General features: G+C 38.7%; 1 protein-coding gene across 2 annotated transcripts in view; it reads left to right on the plus strand.

Moving 5' to 3' along the window:
- Positions 1–19,446, plus strand: part of ST7 (suppression of tumorigenicity 7) — a 254,785-nt gene that overhangs the window by 165,036 nt on the left and 70,303 nt on the right. For both annotated transcript variants that reach the window (XM_082845894.1, XM_082845893.1), the window contains 2 exons: positions 1,419–1,573; positions 3,772–3,869. In XM_082845894.1, the coding sequence (XP_082702020.1) occupies positions 1,419–1,573; positions 3,772–3,869 (253 nt within the window). The remainder of the gene's footprint in view (positions 1–1,418; positions 1,574–3,771; positions 3,870–19,446) is intronic.

The following is a 19,446-nucleotide window of genomic DNA, read 5'->3' on the forward strand; positions in this document are numbered from 1 at the left end:
GTCGGCATCTGAAGCCTGAAGTGTTGCTTCCCAATGCCCAACCCATTTATTTCTCCAATGAATCACTGGGCAGTTTTAGCATCATAATTGTTCTCTCCAAGTCATATCTGCTGCCCTCCACAGTAATTGGTTTTACAGCTTTTTTTCTGGGCGTTTTTTTCTCCCTACCTCACCACATTCAGTTTAAAGCCCTGTTGATCAGTCCTGCCTGAAATTAGAGGGACTGGCTAAAGAACTTACAAGACCCCTTCTCAAGGCTAAGATTAACTAGTAACCCCAAATCTCACATAAGCCATAAATTCAGCCTCCTTTTCCTACCTGGCTGTTGTAGTTTATGAATAGTAGAAGTAACATTTGGTTGCACTTTCTGTTTATTTTCTCTCTTGTGGTCTGATGGAGGTTGTGATAAGTAGGGAAATGACCACAAGAGAGGCAGTGGAGAAAGCCAAGGGATATGCACAGATCAGGACCTGTGTGGTCTGCTCTGGCCTCACCATTTCCTTATTACATTCCCTTTCTTTGGCATTTGGGTTGTTGTTCTATGATTTGGAAGGTTTAAATTTTCAAGAGTTCCCCTTGTTCGTTGGTTGAGTGTTTATCCTTTCTGACTTCCTATGTTAGAGGTTGTTGAAAGGATTAAATGAGACGATATATGTTAAGTGCCTGGTACAGTGCTTAATATAACCTAAGCAACAGGTGGTAGCTATTTTTGTTAAAGGTGTGAGATTTAACCCTTGTTTGCTACTGAGGCTGAATCTAATTTTGAGCTCTTCTGAAATAACTCTACCTGTAGGTTCTTCCAGTATTCTTCTCTGACATAGAAAACCAGTGCTAACTGTAATGAAATGTTGAAGCACTGCTTGTTAAATGAATAACTTCCTTGATTTAATGAATTTCTCATTCTGAATAAACCCTTAGACTAAAGAGAATCTGTGTTTAGTAAATAAAAGTAAGCTTTATGGTATCTCTAACCTTGAGTGTCAGAAGGAGATGTTTAATAACAGCTATTATCGTTGCCATCGTTAGTTGACATTGTTGAGCATGTACCACATGCTGGCTACTACTGTACTGAGCACTTTTCATGCATCACCTTACTTAACCTTCACAACAACGCTGTGAACAAGTGGATTCCATGTTGTTCTCCATCAGGGAGGCAGAGTAATAACTTGCCCAAAGTGACACACTAATAAGGGGCAGAGTCCATATGCTCCTAACACTACTCATCCTACCTCTCAAGCTAAAACACAGACATTTCTTTTGTACCATTATTTCGTGTCAACAACTACAAACAGGGGTGCATGAACCAGTTGGCCACTCTGCATGTTTTGGCATAACTCCTGCCCTTCTGCATGCACTCCTACAGCTGTTACAATGTCCTTGGATTTGTAATTGATGGCGGCTGTTATCTGAATGGACAGGTGTGCAACTGCTTATATTCTCTTGGCTGAAGAAGAAGCAACAACCATTGCTGAAGCAGAAAAGCTGTTTAAGCAGGCCCTGAAAGCTGGAGACGGCTGTTACCGGCGTTCTCAGCAGCTACAGCATCATGGATCCCAGTATGAAGCCCAACATAGTAAGGTTTCCTCCAGGTTGACGTGTTGGGGGATCAGAATTGTAACATGATTAATCAGAGCAGGTTTTCAGTCCAGTTCAAAAGACATTTCTCCTAGATTAGAATAAATATTGTTTTTTGCCTTTCTTTGTTTTTATTAATTTTTCTTCCCCACAAGAGCACAGCACATAATTAACTTATAGCTTCATTACTGTTCATGTTTTCATGCCTGCCCATAGATTTTTAACTCTAGAAATAAAAGTAATAACCTGTAATGGTGACCCTTTTGCTCCTCAGAATTCTTACATATTTCTGTTTATCAGTTGCTTCTCTGCCCCATAGTTTTAAATCCTAATTGGGAAACAGGACTTAAATTAGCGTGAATGCTCTCAGAGGTTTTGTCTTATGGGTCTTCTACAGCATGGGTTGCGATAGGACAGCTAAGAATATAACAGCTATTGGTGATTGTCTCAGTATTTAGCTCTTATTTAGGAAGCACTGCTGTTGGCTCCTAGGGAGAAAGAGCCATGAATTCCTAATTATGTATCTTTTTTATATTATTTAAAATAATGGTTTCTTTTATTTAACATAACTTCAAAATGAGACCTTTCACTTTAGTACACTAAACTGAGAGTCAGTGTTATTTTAGGGGAATGGTATAAAAAAAGACAACAAAATCATTTCTGGAATTTCTTGAGCTCCTCGACTTGTCAATTTGTTGGTTGTTTAAGCAGAAATTTAGTGATCCTTGTGAGAGGGAGTGTTTTCATTGTCTAACCAAACTTTGGGTTGTTTCTTTAAAATGGAATTTCTCTCATTTCTCTCTCCTGCGTCTTGGAGAGTAGGAGTGTATCTCCTTCATATTTGAGATTATAAAATTAAGTTTTAGTGTTAAGCCTGGATTTGGTGCAGAAACTGAATGCATTAGTCCCTGTGACTAAGGTATAGTGAGATATTTGCATTGTGGCCTGTGTATATAAGTCTGTCCACATAACCCCTCAATACACAGGTTTTAATTTTTATTCTTAGTAGTATATATGTTAATCAGGTCTCTAATCACCATCTGTATCTGCTTTTTTAAAAAAATTATGTATAGCACAGTGAATTTTGAAGACATATATAGTAAATGTCTGTTTTGTGAATTAAATGAGGATTAATACATAAAATTACATAATCTGTAATATAACTTGAGAAATTTTCTTTATTTCTTTTCTTCTGTAAATTAATCCCTTCAACCTGTTGCCTAAATCTATCCAAAAACATATAATCACATCTTTAAAGTAATTTGTAGGTACTTGGCGGATATTCAGCAAACATCTTGTTCTCATTGTTTGAAACTTGAAATGTTAGTACTTTGGTCTTAACATCTTTTAATAGCTGCATATTATACATATACTTAATCTATAACAGGTGTGTCATATTTTTCTAAAACATGGTAATTTTATTGAGGATTAAGTACATACATGTTCTCACTGGTCTGGAAACATATCCAGAAATACACATAATTAAAGAAGAGATTAAGATGAGAAGTTGTTAATGTACTTTTTAAGAGCCATTTTAGTGACTGTTATTACAAGTATTTAGCTTGTCAATACTTTCTCTAACACTAGGGTAGTTTTTCATTTTGTTGCATGGTCTATTGTCATATCTGGAATGTGTTATGTTGCCATTTAAAATTGACTGCTTTGGGGACCTGGAGATGATTATGATGTCACTAGTGTTAGGGAAAGAATAATGTAAAACAGAAGTTCAAGATGAGGCTTCTCCAGACTTAATGTCAAGAAGGAAAAAAAAATAGTTCATCAGGATGCAACCTGAGATTCACCTCTTTGCATCTTCACCAAAAGCATGCACGCTAGAAGAATGTGGAATTCTTGCTTGTAAACCTCATGCAATGTGGGTATGTTCATTTTCCCAGCACTTTGTAGCAGATGATTTTATTTATCGAATATTCAACATCCTAACTCAAAAGCATGACTTAATAGTCACATGATTTGACCTTTGGAAGTCTAAGTACTTTGACTTTACTCTGTTTGCATTCTGCTATTAGAAAAGTTGTCAGTGCTCCTGGCAGTAAGGAAAAGTCAAAGGAGCAGACTCTTCTCTCTGAGGTTTTCCTTTAAGGGCATGAAAAATACGCCTCTGTATTTTTTCTTGCTGCTGAGCTGAAAGCTCTTGTTTTTTTTTTAAGTTTTGGTGCTTTATGTCTCCCTCTTCAGGACGAGACACCAATGTCTTGGTCTACATCAAAAGAAGGCTAGCAATGTGTGCCAGAAGACTCGGGAGGACCAGAGAAGCAGTGAAAATGATGAGAGATGTGAGTTTGAATTCATGTTTGGGAACAGTGACAATGCACCTGACTTACAGAAGGAGGAACCCACTGAATGGGGCCACGGCAGATAGTACCACTGATGGTGTGGTGGTCCCATAAGGGCTGGGGTTCTGTTCGAGCTCCAAACTTAGTAGATGAGTAATCTTGGACAAGTTACTCAGCTTGTTTGTGCCCTGTTTCCTCACCTGTAAAGTGGGGATAACAGTAACTTTAGCAATAACAATACACTAATAATAATGATTACTACTTAGGAGTGTTGTGAAGATTAAATGAGATAATACATGCAAAGCTTTTACTAGAGTGACTGGCCTATTTAAGAAATCTCAGTAGATATCCTTATTATTAGACCTTTGGGACTGTAGCCAGAAGCCAAGAATGAGATCAGCCATTTTAGCTAACTGACTTTTTTTGTGTTTAGTTGTTAGGAAGATTTGAATAAACTATGGCTCAAATTGCTACTCTCAAATTTAATAACATTATGATCTAATCTTATTATAGTCACTTCAAGCATTTTCCTACGTTCTTGAATCAGGATATTTTATTAGTGGTAGTCAACATAATAAGAGAAAATAGGTGAGAGTTTTAAAACAGAAGAGAACCAAAGGAGGTTATTATTATGTAACTTTAAATAAAAGCAGTGGTTTTAAGGGAAACCAGTTGAGGAACTTTTACTTCCACATTTTTTTTTCCACATTTTTTTTTATAGTAAGAAATACTTTTCATAAAGAAACGGACACCAGTGGGAATTGTATTTATAAACCATTTTCTTTTTAAAAACAATCTCAGAAAGACTTTGTCAACGTTTTATTCTTCTACTGTCTTCCTGAATTAGGAGACAGGTAACTGCCCATTATAAAAATAAAAGAAACGAGGGGTAAGATAAAAGTGGCATCCTGCCCAATTCTCAGCTTTTGGGTTTGAGAACAGGACTGTGTAAACCCAGTGAGCCTTTCCTTAGTTTGTCTCTGGAAGGGTAGTAATTCATGTAAATTCCCAGTTACTCTTTGGTGGTGGGGACCTGCACTCCAGGCTCAGCCCTGGTTATTTCTGCAAGTTACAGTCTAATGTGAAGGCCCAAGTGAGGCCCATACTTTTGGCTCGGGTTCTGGCTACTCCATTAAACAGCAGTTTAGCCACCAGACGTGAGGAGAGGAACAGAGGAGGGAGATTCCAAGATAATTCTAACTTGACTGAAGGTGATAGATGTTTCTTAGGCAAAGCCACTGCAAGGGGGATCTCCCAGGATTAAATTCTTTTGGTCGAAGGAAGAATTTAAAGAATGTTATATAGTGCTAAATTTTAGAAAAGGAGATTTCTGTAGAAACATGACTTGCCTGCAAAGCTTTTTAACTTGCAGAAATTCCAGCTTTTGATATAGTGCAGAAACTCTACCAGTCCCTGAAAGAGCTGAGAATTTTATGAAGGATGGGGTATTTCTGTATCTTAAGGTGGCCCAGCCACATTCAACTTTTAACAGGGTATTTTATATTTATTGCCTTTTCTTAACCTTAATTAGCCTGGGACAGGCGTGCATGGAGGAACAGATTTTGGTGATTTTCTTTATTATATGCTTAAGCAATTTCATAGGAAAAACAAACTCAGATGATTTTAATTCCAGTTTTTTTCAATCAGTCTCATGCTGATTGTCATCATTTTTAGTATATACATATAAAATTTCACATGATTAAAAGCAATATGTCTATACTATGGTTTGATTTTTGTTTAACCTTATTTTATATTTACAATCCCATTTATTGACTTAGTCTACAAATAGATCTTGGGGGAAAATTTGGAATCCAGTGTAATAAATGCCGGGCAGGGAGTAGGAAAACCTGCAGGTAACTCTCAGCTTTGCTCTTCACTAGCTTTGTGACCCGAGGCAACTTCCTTCCCTTTCATGGGCTCTTCATTTGTCTTCTATAAATTGGGGATAATGATTCTTACCTAAAAGAGTAACTGAGGGAGTCATGGGGACAATGAAATGAGATAATGTGAAAACACCTGGCATATAGTAGACGTGCTTACCTGTTTTCCCTATTTTTTCTCCATTACATAATTATGTCTTAATTTGCTGAACTATACCCCTGATGGGCATTTTGGGGTATTTATGATTTCTTTTTCTTGAATGAATCAATTAGTCTCTCTCCTTCTCTTTTCATATGTGTATACACACACACATCCATATACATGTATATATCTATAATCCTATGTATATATTTCTTGGGTTACTTTTCTAAAAAAAAAATCTGTCATATTATTAGACTACCAATACATGTTGTCTTTTGACTGGGTCTACGGAGCATCCGGTAGATATGGGCCCTAGTGCTGTAAACAGTCCAGTGAAGGACAGTGTCAGACATGGTGGAGATTTGTTTTGAAGAGAAATATCCAAAGTGCTCTTTCCTTCAGAAACGGCTGGAACCCTAAACGGAGGAGGGGAGGTTGAGGCCCCTCTTTCTGTTGAAGCCGAAGCTGGTCCCCGCCCTGCAGCAGACAGTTGGGCCAGCCTGGCTCCTCTCAGGTCACGGGTCACGACGCGTAGACAGGGACTTCCCTGAGGGGCCACTCCTTCGACAGCGTGCTCACGAACCATCTTGCTGGGAAGCTTCCTCTGATAAAACAGCACGCTGGGTTCCAGGCAGCCTGCTGATAAAGCATTAGGGCAGGAGGATCTAAGTTTTCATTAAGACACAGCCATCCTCCCCCGTGTGCGTTAGTCGAAACTTTCCTAGAGCAGATTTTAAAGTGGACATAGAAATGGCAGAGTCAGAATGCCTTCCCTGTAGAAAGTAGACTCTTTAAAACATTTCTCTGGCAATCCCTTAAGAAAGGGAAAACTGTTAAAAACTGTTCATTGGTGATTTATCCTGAAAGAGAATGAATGGGAATTCTGGGAAGGCCAGCTGTCGATGGTTATGGATCAAAATATTGATCCTGTAAGTGAAATATTGATGAGGTAAGAAAACATAGGCTTCTTAATGTCAAGATTCATGGTTTCTCGTTTTGAAAGCAACACATTAATTATTTTGAATTCCCAGGATGTTTTCTCAAAAACTCACTTTAATTAGCTTCCTTTTGCAGTCAAGAATACAAAAGCACCTTCCTTACTGAAGGAGTGTTTGGCAGTGAATAGAGCTAATAAGAGAGCATGGTGGCTTTTGAACTTCACTATAAGGTGTTACTTATTATTCAAAATGAAAAGAGTTACATTTAAAGAAAGTCTTTCTTTTTCAAATTTAAAGAAAGTCTATTTGCTTATTCTCATTTGGGGGAATTTTGCCTCTTTTATATTTTTAATTTAAAAAATTTTTATTTTATTTTATTTTTCTTTTCGTTCTTCCCCGCCTCTTTTATTAACATTTGATATATGACACAATTTTTCTCTTTTTAACTTATACCATTTAGCTAACCTCACATTTTTCCTCTGTCTTTCCCTGGCCCTATTTGAGTAGATTGGAAATAGAATTCATAAGGCTGACTGGTCTGGCCCCTTAGCCATAACTCAGTCAGAATTGGTGTAAACTGGTATGGGTGGGATTGTGTGCTCAGATAAGAGGACCCTCTTAAAGCTCCTCTTGCCCCAGGTCATTTGGTCTAGGGTATGATTTCCCAGTCTTGGCACTATTGACATTTTCTGCCACATGGCTTTGTCGTGGGTGTCCTGTATTGTAGGCTGTTCAGCGGTATTGCTGGCCTCTACCCACTAGATGCAGTAGCAGCCCACCCCCTTGTTGCTCCCCAGTGTGACAACCAAAAATGTCTCTAGACACTGCTAGTCTTTAGACGTTTGTCCCCTAGGGGAGGGGGTGTGCAAAATCATTACCCATTAAGAACCACTGATCTGGAGAATCCTACAGTGAGTAGATATGTTTTAGGGCAGACATCAGATTTTTATTCACTCTGCTTGTTGATAGTCTGAGTTTCCCCTATGGTGGGTACAAACCTCTAAAGCATCCCTAAAATTGATTAGCTCCTACTAGAACCCTTGACCTGGGACCAGGCTGGTTTGAGGAGCTATTTTGTCTCATATGGGATTCCCTGAATAGGTATCTGGGGTATGAAGAGTAAATGAACTTAAAGATTTTGGCAGTGTCCTAGTTGGAGGGATAAGAAAGAAACAGAGGCAAATTATGGGGTGGAGGTCTGCCTTGGTCCTTGTCCATGCTTCTAGATCATCGTCTGCCTCTCTTCCCTAACATCTAAAGCTCCTTTGAAAGTTGACCGTAAGCTCTCAGACTTTACCACCTGTTTTGCCTCCTTTTGGTAGTTTTCTGCAGACCTCTGAGTCATTCTCCCTGATTCCTGTTTCACCCTCTCTCTCTGCAACACTACCTCTTTCACTATCCTGGCCTCTCATTTGACACAGGTCATCACAACCTTCTTAAAACATTTTATTTATTTTAGGAAACCATGCTCTCTAAGTTCTCCTGAAATTGCAGTCTTCCTGGCTAGATTGTCCTCATCTTCCTAACTTCCCAAATTTGAAGTGTCCCCTGGCCTGTCCTAAGCCTTCCTTTCTATTTCCATCTACAACTCTGGATGACGACATTTAGACTCAGAGTTTTAAATACCATCTAAATGCTGATGAACATTTCTGTAGTGTTTATTATGTTCTAGGCGTTATTTTAAGTGCTTTACAAATATAAATTACTTAATTCTCATAACAGCCCTTGACATAGGTGCTTGTTCAAGGTTACATAGCTAATGAGTATTTCTGAGAATGTGAACTTCCAATCCAATCACCTGCACCAGAAATATCCAGGGTGCTAGTTGAGCACCTGCTTCACAGGATTAGTGTAGGAATTAAATGGAATAATCCGTACAAGGCACTCGGCACAGGACTTCACGAATAAGTACTCAGTGTGCTATTCTTACCATTACTGTCTAAGATATATTGTTAAGTGATAAGGAAAGGTGTAAATATTAGGTATAGTTTGATTCCATTTTTTTCAATTAAAAATAGATGCTAATATCAACCAGTGGTTCTCAAACTTTTTGGTCTCAGAACCCCTTTAAAACTACTAAGGACCCCAAAACGTTTGTTTGTGTGGGTTTATCTATTGATATTTACCATTTTTGAAACTAAAACTAAATTACATCCACAAAGACCCTGTCTCCAAATAAGGTCACTTTCATAGGTACCAAGGGTTAGGATTTCAATATATTTTTTGGAGGACACAATTCAACCCACAACACCAGGTTATATATAAAAGCAAAATATAGGCTCTTTGTCAATACTTTTATTCTTTCTAAATTTCACTGCCTATATCAGATTAGCTGAAGGCATGTTTTATTTTCTTTAGACCATGTTAAACCCTTTCTCAGTCTAGCCGGTAAAGGTTGTAACTGCTAAACACCCTTCTTTTGTTCTTAGTCGGGGCTCTTTATAAAAAATAGTGAGAGGAAACTGCAGTTACCTCAGTCCTGGGCTTGTATCCTTCCTGCATTTTCAGCATCATTTCCATGATTCCCAGTTGAGAACTGGAGTGTTTTCAGTTTTTTGTCATGTAAGTTACATATTGAGTATTACTACGTACCAGACATTTTGCTAAGAAGTTTACGTATACCGTCTCATTTAACTCACACACCATAGGTGTCCTATTAAGTTGGAAGAATAATTTGTACTCACTGTAACAAGTCAAAGAATAAGGAAGTTATGATCTCTCCTCCACTCCTGCAGTGCCATCTCACTGAGGTAACCAACACTTGTGATTCAGTTTACATCTTTCCACCCCCTTTTCTTTGCTCCTATAAATACGTATCTGATCTTGTAAGAATTTTGAGCAGAGTTGATTTGTATCTTAACCAAGTTTCCATATGAGAATTAAGCCTTCATGGGGATGCTCACTTTCTGAGCTTCTTCCGTGGGGACTCCCTCTTAAAGAAGACATACAGATTTTGAGATAATATAGTGCCATTTCTCCTGATCTCTTTTTTCACAATTATTTTATCCCTGTTTTTCACTGTTCTCAATTTTTATCTCAAATCACTTATTCAGGTGATCCCTTCATTAAGGAGAGATTAGGGCCAATGAACAGAGAGAGACAGGGTTTTTGAGCCAAATTTTAAAAGCATACAAAAGGATAAGTGAAGCTCATTAGATTTTGAGCGTCTTGAGTGCTGCTGTGGTATTTAGTTTTCTTGTGTGTCCCTCTCAGCACACTGCACAGTATCTTGCAGATAGACAGTCAAGAAAATATTTGAGTTGGTGAATCAGAGCTGTGGCATACAAATTCCCAGTTAGCACTTTGCACCTGTGACTTTTGTTTCCCAGCCTTTGTTAAGACACTTCTTTGTTACTGGCTTAATTCTACTGATTTTCTACCTTCCTTAGAAGTGGTAACATTTATTTTTAAACTAAAGTAAATTAAAGCAAGTTCTCTTTAGAATATTATTGTAGATGTTCATTATATATCATCCCTTTTAGGTCATTAGAAGTATCCTAGGGTGTAAGCAATTGACCTTTGGGAATTAATTTAATAGTATAGGTATTAATAGCAAGAGGATGCGCTTTAAATGATTTGCAAAGTGGAGCACTTCTAATGAAAGCACATTTTAGAAAATATAAACCTCTGGGACTAATCAAACTCTTTGGAACATTAAGGACTATTAATTTGCATTTTTGTCTGCTTATGTTCATGAAGAAAAATCTTCATGAAATTAATGATTTATAAAAAGAACTGGTATGCCCTTCCCAAATTGTTAAAAAAATTTTAGAGAATATTCTGTAACGAAAATTCTGTTTTTATTGCATAGGTAGGAAGATCTTTTTAGGAGGAAAATTCAAGCTGGATATATTGGAGGTTAATTTCTATTCCCTTTTATCTCTTTTTCCTTATTCTTAAATCCTCTAGTTTCATTCCTTTCTTCCCACCTTTCCATTCCACAGGTCACATTTCCCTTTTATCAATACTTCCTTAAAATTGTCTTGGATTGGGCTTCCCTGGTGGCGCAGTGGTTGGGAGTCCGCCTGCCAATGCAGGGGACACGGGTTCGTGCCCCGGTCCGGGAAGATCCCGCATGCCGCGGAGCGGCTGGGCCCGTGAGCCATGGCCGCTGAGCCTGCGCGTCCGGAGCCTGTGCTCCACAAGGGGAGAGGCCACAACAGTGAGAGGCCCATGTACCGCAAAAAAAAAAAAAAAAAAATTGTCTTGGATTATTATGAATAACTTGGTTGATGGATTGTTTTAGAAGATGTTAAGTAGATTGTTGAAAGAAGTCAAGTATCATTATGTAGGCGTGAGGCACGGGAAGAGTAGCATTTGAATATGTTCAGGCAACCGAGTATCACTTGAACATAGTTACTTTCAAGCTTTTAAGACAACCAGATATATCATTAAACTAAAGATAAAGTGTGCAGCGAAATATGTTAATTCCTAGTAAGTGTTCCTGAAGTGTTTGTTGGCATGTTTTCTAGATTCTATCTTTGCTATACTCACAAATAAAGAAAAAGTGAATCTTGAAAGCAAAAGCTATCAATAGTAACTCACTGATCTTCAAAGGCTCTGACTTTGAATACTTAATAGACCTTTGCTTTTTTTTAAATAATGATTTGCTTTTCTGGATTTGCCTGATATATTAAGTTGACTTATTCAATAAATTATTGGCAATTAGTACTTTATATAGAAAGGAAAATTATTTAACCAATAAGAGCAAATAATAGATTTATTGCTTATTGACTTACCTTGTTGCATCAGCAATGATGAAGCAGTTTCATCAGCACTGTATTCTGTATTCACTATTCAGAGTGAAGGGCTGGTGGCAAATAATCCCTGAGGCAGATGAGAGTGTTATTTACCTTAGGTGTTGTCATTTACGTAAAAGTCTTATTTGTGGCATAATAAATTCATGGCTGATAAGCTAGCTGTCACTATCAGGGGTTTTCATATGCTGGGCCCACATTTTTCCATGTGGTGAGTAGTATCCACTACTGAGTAGAGCTTTCAATGTATACGGCTGGCCTATGAGCAATTCTAGATAGATGCCTGTCATCTGGGAGTTTGATTTGGCTTCCCTCCTCCAGTCAACTGTTCTTGACCTCCCTTTCCACATATTCATCTTTGGCTTCTGCTTCTCCACTATGTCTACAACCAGTTCTTCTCTTGGATTCCGGCTGTTCTGCATTTCACCTTCACAGGACTCAATCCTGGCTTCATTCAGTGGCTCCAGTCATGCCCACTGTTTATCTAGTTCCACGTCACCTCTCTCCCTTTCTACACTGCAGCCCCGATTTTGGTCTTCCACTACCCACGTTGCACTAAACCATCCAGTTATTCATCTATTCGTTTATTCAGCGAAAAAGGATTGAACCTCCGTTTCATGCTAGTCCCTGTTCTGGGTGATAGGTGTAATCAATAAACAAAACAAAGACCACTGACCTTACATGCTTTACATTCTGGCAGAGAAAAGAGACAAAAATAAACATAATAAGCATGTATTTTCATAGCATATTAGAAATTGATAAATGCTGTGGAAAAACAATGAAATAGAGCAGGATAAGGAAAATAAGGAAAGGCAGTGGGCAGAGAGTGGAGGCCATGGAAATCAGAGTTTTAATAAAATGATCAGGTATGTGTGATGTAGAAGGTGACATTTCATCAAAGGCCCTGAAGCAGGAGTATACTGGTGCACTCAAGTAATAGCAAAAGAGTTCTGGGTGGAACAGAGTAATCCCAGGGGAGGGGTGGAGATTACAGATGATGTAGGGTTTTTGGACCATAGTAAGGGCTTCAGCTTTTGCTCTGGGTGAAATGGGGGCCATGAAAGGTTTTGAGCCGAGGAGTGACATGACCACTGTTAATTTTTACAGCCTGCTGTGTGGCAAGGGGGAAGCAAAGAGGTCAATCGGAAGGCTCTTATATTAATCTTGGCGAAAGATAGTGGTGGCTCAGGCCTGAGTAGTAGCAGAGGAGGTGGTGAGAAGTGATCAGATTCTACATATATTTCAAAAATAGGACCAGCAAGAGTTGCTAATCTATCAATATGCCGTGTGAAAAAAAGAGAGAAGTCAAGGATATTTCCAAGGACTTTGCCATGGAAGGAGAGGAGTTCCTATCAGCTAAGATGTGGAAATCTGCAGGTTTTTTGGGAAAAGTTGAGTTCAGTTTTGAACATGCTATATTTGAGAGAGCACATTACTCATTTTTATCATAAATAATGGCTTCTTAATCTTTTTGTGGATCAAAACAAATTTTCGCTTTGTTGAGGTGAGGAAACCATTAAATAGAGGAAAAATAATGGGACCTCTGTGTTTGATGGAATCTCTTCTAAAATATAGATGATGAGGAACTCCCATTATAGTACCATTCATTTAAGAAATCCCAGGAAGGCAAAACCTAATTGATTTTAGAGAGACAGGACCATCACAATCTTGCAAAATATGTAATGCAGTATGTGTTTAACTTACATATCTATAGATTTTCTTTTTCTTACCGTTTTCACTCAACACTTATTTTTCAGGTCTGTCCATGTTTACTTCTCGTACCTCTAGTATATATTTGCAATTTCTAACTTCTGTGTCCTATTCCCTATTATGCTCTTACTCTGTTTTACTTAACCTTTCCCCTAGTGAGGGCCTCCATATTGCCTCCAGCTTCCCATTATCAACACCCTGATAGACATGCGAGAAGCCTTCCCTGGGGTGTATGCCCAGGAGTGGATTACTGGATATTAGGCATATGAATGTGGATTTCAGCATGTCCTGCCAGTACACTTCCCAGAATGGCTGCCTGTGATTGTTTAAATTCTCATCAGCAGTACATGACTACGCCCATTTATCTCAGTACTAGGCCTGTTTTAAACACTATATATATGTTAAATATATTTCAAATTCATTGCATATTGCTTTTTATCATGTTATTTCATAATTTAAAAAATATTATGTCTGTAGTTTTTCCCCCCTTTTCATTTTGTATTCTCTTTATTTGCCTCTTTTTACTTTTATTTTTGCTGATTAGTCTTGACAGGGGTGTGTCTTTTTTTTTTAACATCTTTATTGAACTATATAATTGCTTTACATTGTTGTGTTAGTTTCTGCTGTATAACAAAGTGAATCAGCTCTATGTATACACATATCCTCATATCCCCTCCCTCTTGCGTCTCCCTCCCACCCTCCCTATCCCACCCCTCTAGGGGGACACAAAGCACTGAGCTGATCTCTCTTTGCTATGCAGCTGCTTCCCACTAGCTATCTGTTTTACATTTGGTAGTGTATATATGTCCATGCCACTCTCTCACTTCGTCCCAGCTTACCCTTCTCCCTCCCCGTGTCCTCCAGTCCATTCTCTACTTCTGCGTCTTTATTCCTGTCCTGCCCCTAGTTTCATCAGAACCATTTTTTTTTTGGATTCCATACATATGTGTTAGCATACAGTATTTGTTTTTCTCTTTCTGACTTACTTCACTCTGTATGACAGACTCTAGGTCTATCCTCCTCACTACAAATAACTCAGTTTCATTTCTTTTTATGGCTGAGCAATACTCCATTGTATATGTGTGCCACATCTTCTTTATCCATTCATCTGTCGATGGGCACCTAGGTTGCTTCCATATCCTGGCTATTGTAAATAGTGCTGCAATGAACATTGTGGTACATGTCTCTATTTGAATTATGGTTTTCTTAGGGTATATGCCCAGTAGTTGGATTGCTGGGTCATATGGTAGTTCTATTTTTAGTTTTTTAAGGAACCTCCATACTGTTCTCCATAGTGGCTGTATCAATTTACATTCCCACCAATAATGCAAGAGGGTTCCCTTTTCTCCACACCCTTTCCAGCTTTTACTGTTTCTAGATTTTTTGATGGTGGCCATTCTGACTGGTGTGAGGTGATACCTCATTGTGGTTGTGATTTGCATTTCTCTATTGATTAGTGATGTTGAGCATCCTTTCATGTGTTTGTTGGCCATCTGTATGTCTTCTTTGGAGAAGTGTCTATTTAGGTCTTCTGCCCATTTTTGGATTGGGTTCTATGTTTTTTTGATATTGAGCTGCATGAGCTGCTTGTATTATTTTGGAGATTAATCCTTTGTCAGTTGCTTCATGTCTTTTTTATTAAACTTTTCGAAAGAACTAGGATTTGGTTCTATTTATTTACTCAACTTTTTTGTCTTTATTCCAGTTTTACTGTCCATATTTGTACTATTCCTTTCTCCTCCTTCTCTTCTTTCTCCCCTCCCCCATTCTCTGTGTTTATTGCCTTTTTATCAGTTTCTTAAGTTAAACACATAGCTCCATTTGATTCTAAGTATCTCTTTATTTCCTTATAATTTCATCTTGTTCCACATAGTGTGTTTTTAGCCCCTTTTCATTGATTTATAATTTTTTATATTATATTTATTGAACATAGATCATATGATATTGATTTGGGGAAAATTTAATGGAGGCCTCCTCTGAGGCCTAGTTACATGGTCAGTTTTCATAAATTTTATATCTGTTTGAAAGGAGTATGCTTCTGCTGGTTACAAAAGTCTATATGTATTTACTAGTTTGAGCTTACTAATAACCACGTTATTCAAATCTTCTGTCTTAGCAAAAACGTCTGTTTGCTCTATCAGTTTCTGAGAAGGATATGATAAGAGTATTCATTTCTAATTGTTTACTTACCTGCTGTTTTCCATGTCCAGTTAATTGTTGCTTTATATATATTGAGGCTATATTGTTAAATGCATTTAAGTTGATAATTATTTTGTCTTACTGATTATTGAGTATATAATGCCCCTCCTTTGTCCCTTAGTCTTTTCTGCCTTGATTTTCTTTTTAACTTGTATTACGATGGGCTGCTCTAGCTTATTTGGATTTGCATTTGCCTGGTATATTTATTTCCATATTTTATAATCAAGTTTTCTGTAACTGTTTGATGGACCATTTGTATCTGTAAAATTTTTGCTGAATATTGTCTTCAAAATCTGACAGTTTTGTATTTTGGTTGGTATGTTTTCCCATTTGTGTTTATCGTCATTATTATTCTGTTTAGGGTCACTTTTTCTTTCATATTTTGTATCCGTCATACTTTCCCTCTTCCTTTCTTCTCTTCCATTGAATAGATCTGCCAGTTCAATATTTAAAAATTCTGCTTTATTATTCTTGTGGTCCCTACTAACTAGGATCCATACTTATATTTATGGGTTTTTTTAACATTTTTATTGGAATATAATTGCTTTACAATAGTGTGTTAGTTTCTCCTTCATAACAAAGTGAATCAGCTATACATATATCCCCATATCTCCTCCCTCTTGCATCTCCCTCCCAGACTGCCTATCCCACCCCTCTAGGTGTTCACAAAGCACCGAGCGGATCTCCCTGTGCTATGTGGCTGGTTCCCACTAGCTATCTATTTTACATTTGGTAGTGTATATATGTCCATTATGTTTCTTGATCAGCTATTAAGCTTATCAATGTCTATATCTTTTTCCCAAATGGTACAGTTAACTTAACCTGTGCCTGTACCCTCTCTAGCTCATGCAGCAACCAGGGAAATTTGTAAGCAGCTTTTCCTTCTGTGAGATGTGCAGGGAGCACTGATGTCTGAGTCTCTACTGGTTGGCTGGGCTGCTTCTGTGACCAGGAGCCAGTGAAGCTGTTGACTTCTAGGGTGAACAGAGATGTGATTATTGAAAAGAGACGTTTTGGCTGACCTGGGCCAGAAGGAACAGAAACTATAAAGCAGGCAAAGCCAGCAGTGCATGTGATAACCAGGGAGGCCAATGAGTTGGGTCTCTTGGGTTTCTTTTTTAAATAATCAATACGAAAACATTGAATATATTTACTTCCTAGATAGTTGTCTGTCCTGCTTGTTAAGAGCAGATACCCCCATTGCCTTCTCCTTCTCGCTGGGCTTAGAGATATTGCCTTTGTGACTCAAGAGTCCACTGGTGCACAAGGCTACTTTCTGAGACCTGAGTCTCATTGAGCCCTGTGAATGCAAGCATAGTCTCTAGTAGAGCACCTTGCTATACTCTCCCATTAGGAAAACTTCTACTGCTTGGGTAGAGTAAAGGTAGTTACCACCTCTTTTTCTACTCCCAGACACCTTGGACTCCTCTCTTCGCTTCACCTTCCACTTTCAGTTAATGTGCATAAGTCCTGTTAGCTCTACTGCCATATTCACCTCTTTTCAACTGCACTGCTGTGATCCTCATTCAGGTCACCATTATCTTTCATCCGTACTATGCAGGTGTTCTCCAGGCTAACGCTGCTCTCCTTCTAGAGTCCCTTCCACAGAACGTAATCAAGTAATTTTTATTTATTTATTTATTTTGGGGGGCTGCGTTGGGTCTTTGTTGCTGCGTGTGCACTTCTCTAGTTGCGGCGAGTGGGGGCTACTCTTTGTTGGGGTATGTGGGCTTCTCATTGCATTGGCTTCGCTTGTTGAGGAGCACGGATTCTAGGCATGCAGGCTTCAGTAGTTGTGGCACACAGGCTCAGTAGTTGTGGCTTGTGGGCTCTAGAGCACAGGCTCAGTAGTGTGGTGCACAGACTTTGTTGCTCTGAGGCATGTGAGATCTTTCCGGACCAGGGCTCAAACCCGTGTCCCCTGCATTGGCAGGTGCATTCTTAACCACTGAGCCACCAGGGAAGTCCCCCAAGTAACTTTTAAAAACTCAGATCAGAACTTGTTACTTTCCTGCTTAACAGCCTTCAATGATTTACCATTACATTTAGAATAAAATACAAATGTTTCCCATGGCCTACAAGGCCCTACATGATCTGCTTCCTGATTACTCTTCCAAACTCAGCTTATGCTACTGTTTTCCTCACTTGCTAGGCTCAAGCCACATTGGGCTTCCTTTTGAGTATGCTAAGCTTGCCTGTTACTTCCTTAGGGGCTTTGTGCACATATGTCTTTTTGCATGGAATACTCTGTTCCAGATCCTCACTTGGCTGGTCATTTAAGCCCAACTGAAACGTTACATTTAAAAGGCTTTCCATGATACCCAGCTGAAGGAGCACTATACATGCGTACTCACAAACACACAATACACACTCACACACCCTATCATTCTGTCATATTACTGTCTTATTTTTTATTGCCCTTTCACGTTTGAAATTATCTCATTTATTTATTTATTTATTTATTTATTTATTTATTTATTTACCTACTTACTTACTTATTTGTTGTCTGTGTCCCGCATCTCCACTAGAAAGTCACTCCACTAGGGCAGGAACTTCATCTTGTTCCCTGGCACATGATAGCTACTCAGTTAATTTTTGTTGAATGGATGGATAGGTGAATGGATGCCTGGGTGGGGAGTAGACAGTATCACTTCCTAACCACATCCCGCCAAATGCACAAACAAGGGGACTGGACTGAGATCTTACGACCACATTGCAAGCTCTTTTCCACCCTGAACAGATCTTCAGTTTCTTTAGTGAGCACTCATCTGATGAGAGATTAGGCAGTCATTTCATTTCCATTAAACTCAGGGGGATGAGAAGGGTTGTTTAGCCCAGCAGTTCTGTGGTCAGGTGTTTAGTCATGTATGGTTACTGCTCTGCAGCCCACCCTGCTCTCTGTCTCTGCCAGCTCCAAAATTTGGAACTTCTCCGGGTCTTTTCTCAGAAGAACAGCTGAGGCTGCCTCTGCTTCCTCTGCTGTAGTTTAATCAATACCCATTTGTAATTTGTCTTGGAGAAGTTTGTTAAAGTCTCTTGTTCAGTGACTGCCAGCCATTCCTCCCACCCTCTTCGCTGTTTTCATCACAGGCATTGGTTTGTCTCCTTTTGTACCACTTTCCCATCATTTCAGTAGGTTTGTGGGAGAGAGAGTAGGTAGACATGCTTGTTCAGTCTTCCGTCTCAGTTTGTAAGTCCTTTGCCTGAGTTTTTTTACTGTAGTGATGTGAGATACATAACGGCTTCTGGAGTAGACTTGGAGTTTATTTATTAATAAATAAGTCTGCCTAGTGCTCTCATACCTCCCTGATTTCAGACAGGGAAATTTATTTAGACCTTTCTCTAAAAAGTAAGAGTTCATTTTACACTGCTGCATCTGAGCATATGTTCCTTTCAGAAAGAGAGAAATGTCACTCCTGTCTTATATAGTTTCTTTTTTAAACTTTGCCTTCTATCCTACAGGGATGGGGAGACACATCTGAATGCTCTGGCTTTAATTTAACAGGTCCTGGTAGAACACCCCCAACTCCTTGGCCCAGTTTGAGAGATTTCAGAGGTAGAGTTGAGAGAAGTTGAAGACTGCTTAGATAAGGGTTTTTTTGGTCTTCTTTTTTTTTACCTTTCAGGACATTGAGTGGTGTATGAGGGAGAGAACAAGAAGAGGTCATGGATGATTTCTTGATTTCTTTTTTGAGAAGCTGGGGAGACAACAGTGCCATCATGGAGATTGAGATTGTAGTATTAGTAGCTGGTTTTGGGAGTGGGTGGGGGAGGATAGATGGAATTATTTCAATTATAGATATGCTGTTTTGCAGTACCTGTGGGTCATCCAAATGGAAATGTCTAGTAGGCTTTGGGACATACAGACCTTGAACTCAGGAGAGAGACCTGGGCTGGAGGAAGTTCTGGCAGTGATCAGCATGGAAGATGATTAAAACCATGAGCAATGAT

This window comes from Leucopleurus acutus, assembly GCF_964270905.1.
Source record: "Leucopleurus acutus genome assembly, chromosome: 9".
Taxonomy (NCBI): domain Eukaryota; kingdom Metazoa; phylum Chordata; class Mammalia; order Artiodactyla; family Delphinidae; genus Leucopleurus; species Leucopleurus acutus.